This window comes from Dipteris shenzhenensis, chromosome 32, assembly GCF_047967505.1.
Source record: "Dipteris shenzhenensis isolate YYH24624 ecotype China chromosome 32, Dip_SZ_1.0, whole genome shotgun sequence".
NCBI classification, from domain to species: domain Eukaryota; kingdom Viridiplantae; phylum Streptophyta; class Polypodiopsida; order Gleicheniales; family Dipteridaceae; genus Dipteris; species Dipteris shenzhenensis.
Window position 1 is genome coordinate 9,949,589 of NC_141627.1, and position 7,931 is coordinate 9,957,519.

Sequence of the window (7,931 nt, forward strand, 5' to 3'; positions counted from 1 at the left end):
ATCTTCCAGTCGTCCCCCTCATAATGAGTGAACAACCTGGAGTCTTCCAGGCACCATGCTCTGAGGGTCTGTTTCAACCCGTCCTTCCTTTGGCAAGGTCTGCAACAAAAGTTCATCTCCAGATAACCTGGACCGCGAACTTTAAACGCACCTGACTGAACCTGGGTCACCCTCCTTCTCACAAGGGCACAATCCTCCAGACGTGGAAGTCGATTCCCTAGAGCTTGTGAATCAGGGTCGTCCTTCAGCAAGGTCCCTGCCTTCAGGCTCCCACATATGTGAGCCTCCTACTTGGGCTCTGATACCATGTTAGAAAATACCCAACAGAGGGTACACGCAGCAAAAGACTTATAGTAATGCCTAGGAGCTCACACACTGTGGGTGTGGGGTGTGGAATCACAAACTTCTTTACTTAATGTGCGTCACATAGATGTGCAGACTCATCAATAGACAATGAACCAGCCAGATAGAGAAACCACCAGAATATATATTTCCGTCCACAACTATGGACACAATACAAAAGAGACAGATCCAGAGTCCCACCAATGATGTGGTCCTCTGATCTTACCACAAGGTCCTCCCATCTGCTGGCTATCTCTAGACTCAAGACTGCGTGCTCCACCTCGAGCGTCTGTAGACTTCCCGTCTAGTGTGTTCTCCTCCACCTTACTGCCTGTGAATCAGCCTAGGTGGGCAGCCTAGGTCTGCAGCACACAGGTCCCTGTTCCACTGCTCCAACCTGCTTGTGAATGGCTGCTCCAGAAGATGATGATCTCAGCAACCTTCTGCCCTAGAAGACAGTCTAGGTTCAGCCTCTCCCTGGAGCTAAGTCTGCAGCACTCTTTAGGTCTCCTTCACCTCCTCGGAAAAGGCCCAAGGAAGCCCTATCTGCTGCTCCTGACCGACCAGTCTGCCCTGACTGGGCTGACTGGACAGGCTAGGTTGGCTGGCCCAACCGACCTGGTTGGCTCAGCCCAACCAGCCCTATATAAGGGCCCTTTGCTGGCCCCTTCCAGTGCAGGGTCCAGGCCCATAGGTCCGGCCCTTTTCCAGGCCCTTCTGCAGGTCGTAATCCTGCCCACAAGGCACACCTCTGCTCCTGCTATGCTGCGCCATGTGCCAGCTCTGCTTGCAGGTCATGTCCCTGCCTGTAGACACCTGCCATGCTGCTGTATAGGGGCCGTACCTATCTGTACAGGTCCTGCTGTCCTGACCTGCCTGTACCGCGCCATCATCAGGGTCTGTTGCAGGCCCTTAACCTGCCCATTTGTAGGTTGCATTCCTGTGAGGTGCTGCCCATGTGGCAGCCCTCTCTTTCTTCTCTCTTGGGCACATCCTGCCCTAGGTCTCCCTCCCCCACGCTCTCCTCATTTGGGGGCTTATAGATGGGGAGGTGACCTTTCCAACAGGCATGGCCTTCTTCGATCACGTTGGACCTTTGCTCAATGAAGACAAAAGGGAGGATCCCTTGCATTTTCAAATTCAACCTACTTACATTGCTAAAGAGAAGAATAATGTAAAGAGAAAGAAGACTGTTGCTAGTGCAATAAGTCTGGCCACAACAAGGAACACTGTTGGAAGAAACAAAAAGCTAAGCGTAGTAAAAGCTCGAACGGTTCGAAGGACAAAGCTCTTGAGGTGTCATCATCTGATGCTGTTACTGATGTACCTGTTGTCGTAGAAGATGATTGGCTTTTCTAAGACTCTTATGGTGGATCATATGTTACACTTGTCTTGAATCAAGGGATCCTTATAGTGCTTAGTGCATTGCAATTGTCTTGAGTTGCAATTTTAGCTATTATGATGACGTTTGTGATTGCGGCAGCCTTGAGCTATTTCTCAATCACTTCTTTTTCCGTATATAGCAACTATTTGCAAACAATTTTCTTCCTACCTTTCCCCCCATTTCGATTCAAGGGGAGCAGTGTTGGAATATGACGCCCTTTGTGGCACATGATTGGAACGGGACAAGGCGTGGCAACTTAAGTGGGAGTCTTCATAGCTGGCAGCCTGACTAACTGACTCATGTGAGCAAAGGTTTGTATAAGAAGGCAGTCACAAAATATTTTGAATAGGGGTGGTATTTAGGAAAACCAATGACGTTTTGAGAAAGAATTTCAAAACTCTTTCCTTCACCACCTTCTCAATGTCGGGCCACTTGGGACATCCTTCATCACATGTTCTTCGCATAGTCTTCTACACAATTCCAAGCATGGAGGCGACTCCTAGCTCCTACATAGACTAAAAGATGGTGTGGTCTTACTTCTTTTACTCAAGCCACGAACTTGTGCTTCCTTTCTTAGTCCATACTTACAAGAGTCGGTTGCAATTGCTCTATGCCAAAGAGTCCACAATTGGACTCGGCTTGCATGCAATTGTAGATGCCACGATCACAAATACAAATCTAAGACTGTATCAGACAGTGACCCGAAGTCTACCACAGATGCCATTGCAACTTCCATTGCGAGGGCTGCAAACACATGCAGGAATTTGTTGAGTTGATTTCATACTTATAAGGGTCGGTTGTAGAGCAGCTGGTAAGTGTCGTAGGGTCCATAGTTGAGTCGGTTCCCATCTTCATATCATGTAAACCTGCAACAAGGCTGGATAGCATGAGCAGGTGGTATTGAGTCTGGGTCGTGTCTCTGAGTCGGGTCCTTGTAGTCATTTCAATACATTTGTCTTTGAAGATTTCTACTGTCTTAAGCATTTTAAAATAAGAGTTAACTGTGGAAACTTCTTCAGTTGTAATCAAGATTTTATGTGAGGTATACGCCATTTTATGCAGGATTGCATTACGGGTCATCCTAGCTTTCTTTGTTCCAAGCTATTTCAGTGAATTATAAAGCCATAAATTCCTGACAGGGCATGTTACAAGACAATTTATTGGCAAGTGATAGGTTATTCATCTTTCAAACAAATAAGGTCCTGGCTGCTAAATCTGTAAGCGCGTGACCTCCAGAATTTTTTCATGACAAACATAAATCAATACTTTTCCATGTGTTGATTCAACTTCATAGTCAGGAACACCTACACAAACTTCTGAATGAGTTACAAAAAAATCCACCTATAAAAAGCCTGAAGCTAGCCTGGGTTTAAATTATGAATTAGCCTGCATAAATTGAAAGGCATACAATACGACCAAATCAGTCAGCGCAGAGAGAATGCATGTGTACATTCGTGTGTCCCAAAATTTCTCCAACAAATTGGTCCTGTACAGCAGTACACAATCCCAGGAGACAATAGGACAGCACATGTGTGCATGTCTACACGTGGGGGAGCACATGTGCCTGCTGCCTGAAACTATAGCTAAAGGAAAACGGCCAAACATTCTTCTGTTGGAGGTCAACATCTCCCGATGAAAGGCATACAATACGACCAAATCAGTCAGCGCAGAGAGAATGCATGTGTACATTCGTGTGTCCCAAAATTTCTCCAGCAAATTGGTCCTGTACAGCAGTACACAATCCCAGGAGACAATAGGACAGCACATGTGTGCATGTCTACACGTGGGGGAGCACATGTGCCTGCTGCCTGAAACCATAGCTAAAGGAAAACGGCCAAACATTCTTCTGTTGGAGGTCAACATCTCCAGATGTCACCTTAGTGAGAGAGGGCCAGTGCTTGTGGGTGTGCCCGCCCCCGTGAGGTTAGGCTAGACCAGAGAGAGGGCCTTGTTGTAGGTGTGCCCGCCTCCCTGTGAGGGTAGAGTAGGAGAGAGAGGTCCACCAGCCCCACTGTGAGGCGTACACAATGAGCTCAGCCCCTCATGGCTGTGTGGGCGGCTCTCAGAGGGTGTGGAGGAGAGCAGCCAGTCGGCTCTCTTGGAGGCCCATGGACTCGGCCCTTTAGGGCTCTTTGTCAGCCCTCAAAGGGGGGGGGGGGTTGAGCCCCTTATATAGAGGTGTGGCTGGCCACCTTGAGGCAGCCTGGTTGGCCCCTATAGGAGCTGCTGAGTCGGTCCCTCTAGGCAGGGGGGGTGCCCTCATATAGGGCTGTGTGCCAGCCCCATGGGTTGGAGGGTGGGTCGGCCACTATGCAGGCTGGTCAGCCAGCATTTGCCTCACCCGACTAGGGAGGGGCTGGGGGCTCTTTATAGGGCCCCCCTCAGCCCGCACCTCTCATCTTCTGGAGCAGGGTTGTGGAGCAGCACTTCCACACCAGTGATCACAGCAGTGAGCTGCTCTTCCAGCATCTGTTCAGCCACTCCTTGTGCAGTGTTACCAGCTCATGTGGTATGCACTTGGAGCCTGTCTTGTGTGTTGCTGTTGAGCACATGTATAGAGGTTTCCCGTGGTTCCAGGGGTTTCTCCTGAGATCCTTTGCAGTCTCCTGTCTCTCTCTCCTTCTGCAGTGTGTGCTGTGTGAGTGCTTTTCTCTCTCTTTGTTCAGATTCCGCTGCACTATCACATCTTCTGCCAACACATTTTGGAGAGAAAAACCAGGGGAACTAAGGAAACGCATACGTAAATGAATATAGGAACGCACTGAAACTCATCCTCTGAATACACAACAAATGTGCAGCTTCAACTTCCTAGGGTCAGCAGGGACCATCTACGACGACATCTCCACCGACATCATGCCCAACAGGGGGTGTAGGCCATGCTATCAACATATGCTCGCACACATACAGATCCATGCACCCACAAACACTTGAGCATTCGTTTATACAAAAGCCTTCTTACTGAGTTCTATCGACACTCCAGAAGAAGGGTATACTCAGCCACACAGGTGTTTCGATGCTTGTAGCGCAGAGTAGTTTCCTGCTAGAGGGATGTCTCAGGCTAGAAAATAAGAAGCTAGACAACTGTCACTAGTTTATGAAGCTTTAGTGGCCTAGTTAAACAGTTAGTACAGTCAGTATTCAAGTACGGGTCCTAGAAGGGCTTATGTGTGGACTAAGAACCAGTTACCAGGTGGTCACTGGAGTCATGGGTGGCAGGAGGTGTGTCCACTGTCTCTATATGTTCAACTAAAGAGACAAGGACAATCCTGCCTAGCCTGGGTGGTGAGTTTGTGCCTTAATAGAGCAAGTTTGTGAGCGATCTAACAGAAATATGGAAATGAATTAATAGAGCAAGTTTGTGAGTGATCTAACAGAAATAAGGAAACGCCTTAACATCACATGTTGATTTTTACTTTCCCTGAATGGCAAATCTTGATAGAACAAGACCAAGCAATCATATAATGAGCGAAAAATCTTGAGGTTATGTGTAGCCACAACGTAGCACCCCTTGGTCCATCGAGAACATTATCTTGGCCATCATTTTGCAAAAAATTACATCAGCTTCAGAGAGAGCACTGCCCGTAACAGATACAATTTGACTTGCAGGGCAACTCTGAGAAAAGTAGTACCTCTACATTGGCAACTACATTGTACTGAGCAGAGTCTTGTTTAGCGATTTTTGGGAAAGAATGGGAGCTTCAAAACACTTTCTAGCACACCACATGCACACACACATATACCTAAATGGATGCCAAATGAAACGCGTGCTGCATCCCTTATTCCATTCCTAGGCTTGATTGCAACTCACAGCCTTCATCATCTCTGTTCCGAAACACCACTTGTGTCTTCAGATGACCTTATTATAAACAGAAACTGCTAAATGTGGGGGATTTAAAGACTTTCTAGTGCTCGTACCCCCAACAGCACATGCAAACATACAGCTAGGCAAATACTTCCTAAAAGAAATGCCTTAATTGCTGCATCACTCGTACCTTTCCTGAACCTTGCTTGTAGTTGGCAACCTTGAATATCCACGTGTTCAGAAACACCACTTTCCCCTTTGTTGCATCTCCCAGAGACCTTGGGGATAAAATGACTCTTAACTGTGCTCACAACAACATCAATAAACGATCTGACAGCTTCCGAAGTCATCGTTCCAGCCACATCGACGACAAGTTTACGGTTGCTCGGAATGGCTAGAGTTTTAGAAAGTCCATCTATAAAACTCTGCATTCCACTGTTGTTTCCTTGGAATTTACAAAGAGGCTTACTGTCAATTCCATTTATTGTTTGATATGCAGACTCCTTGTTGCAATGGTCATTCATAAAGCTTTCAAAGATGTCACCTGCAACTTCCTGGTAATGGACCTCTGCCGGGACAGCTGATAACTGACTATGAGAAATGTAATTTCCTGAGCGCATTGGACTCATGGCTACTTCAGAAGTGCCCAAGGCATCGCAGTCCTCTTGCTGATGCTCTTGGCAGTGGGTGTCAGATCCATAAGTTTTCACAAATCTGACATCGTGCCATGTTCGAACCAATGTATCTACCGCACCGTTACAAACAGACATCAGCACATCTTTCATAGGAGCTTGGTGCGAAGGATTGGTTAGGCCTGCCACCATATCATCATAAAAATTCACATCCTTTGTCTTGTCTATGTAGACTGAAACAGTTGTACTCACAAAAGTCTGAATGCACTCGCTGATCAACGCCTTGCATTTCTCAGTACAGATTACATCAACCACCCAAAGGTTTCCAGGTGTTTTCTTGTCAGTGGATTTCGAGCTGATGTACTCCACGCCTGTTGACTGCCCTTCACCCAATGAAGACACAGGATCTCTTGAAAGTGGGCATTGAATGCCAGTAGGTCGGTTCTGGAAGCAATCAAAGAGCGCTATAACACAACTACGCGCTAGAGTTCCTGCAACAGCTGAAGCAAAACCCACACCTGGCTCACTAAATAGCTTAGCAAGCAACCTTTCAGGCAGGTCCTCAGAAGGATCAATGTCCCTTGGCCCTGTTTTAGCTCTATCCACCATGATCCCAACTTTTCTTGTGCGCTTGCACCCATACAGATGGCTAGAAGGATCATCAACTCCAGACAGATCCGCTGCAAACTTTAACTTTTGGGCGTGGGCGTCAAATCTTTCCTCTACAGTAGACTCCATTTCCACACTTGGAATCATTTCCCTCTTCTCTTCACACTCCAAGCAACCCTCCTCTGCAAGCACAGCTGAGCTGCTTTTCATGTTCCCCCCAATGGCTTCATCATATCCCCTGGTGGTGAAGATTACCTCCCTTATCTCCCTACAAGCAGCATCTTCTGATAGATCAATTTGACTGCCAAGATTGCCTTTCGCATGTCCAGGGCCTTTGAAACCCTCTAACTTCAAGGCTCCGTGCCTTTGTTCCTTGCAGTTTGCTCGGACTCCACGTAGCAAGCCCTGAGTTAGAGCAGCCGAGAGGACTGTTACAGTTTCCCGAAATTCAGGACACTGACCTATCTTGAAAGCTTGCCTCAAGCTCCGTGGCACTGTATCGGTATCTGATCCAAGGAAGGATTTGAGGTCATTGGAAATAACTGCGAAAGACTCAGCGCTCTGGGAGACTGCCTCGCCAAGAAGAGAGAAAGAGCTTATAAACTTCATCAATTGCTTTCTCCTGCGGCTCATTGCAGAGGATTTGTAGACACGATACGAAGCATAGCCACCAGCAGCAAGGGCAACAGCGGAAAATAGAATTCTGCGCCGACGACTGCTGCCAAGGAGCAACATTCTGCACCGGCTAGAGATCAACGATGGAGGCAAAAGGTGTCCAGGAAGGGAGCATCGACAAAGGAAATGGCTTGGATGCCTCTCTCAAAATGCCTAGACCACACACAAACACCAGACCCTTCTGCTTCACAACAGCACACAAATATCCACACAGAAAATAAGATCAGGATATGTATCACATCTCTCTCTCTCTCTCTCTCTCGCAAATCCTCTGCTCTCTGTTCGAAAAGGAAATCCATCACAGAATCAGGTCTCCAGGAAATTTATCTTCTTGAAACCAACTGATTTTCCATGAAATCTATCACAAAGCCTGCTCACTCACTCACACACACATGCACACAGAATTCCGAAAGGCCCTGCCGTCTAACGAAAACCGTTCACAACACGTAAACGCACGCACAGGCGCAGTTTCTCCTGATCTGCTTCG

General features: G+C 47.4%; 1 protein-coding gene across 2 annotated transcripts; it reads right to left on the bottom strand.

Moving 5' to 3' along the window:
* Positions 1-2,338: 2,338 nt before the first annotated feature.
* Positions 2,339-7,626, bottom strand: LOC147880282 (protein PHLOEM PROTEIN 2-LIKE A10-like). 2 transcript variants are annotated; one of them, XM_087371165.1, is made up of 2 exons: positions 5,719-7,626; positions 2,339-2,592 (listed from the first exon to the last, which is right to left on the bottom strand). In XM_087371165.1, exons 1-2 carry the CDS (start codon positions 7,502-7,504, stop codon positions 2,435-2,437), a joined length of 1,944 nt encoding a protein of 647 aa, XP_087227291.1. In that variant the 5' UTR covers positions 7,505-7,626; the 3' UTR covers positions 2,339-2,434. The 2 variants fall into 2 exon arrangements, with proteins under 2 accessions (XP_087227291.1, XP_087227292.1); XM_087371166.1 differs by lacking the exon at positions 2,339-2,592 and adding an exon at positions 5,213-5,548.
* Positions 7,627-7,931: the final 305 nt, after the last annotated feature.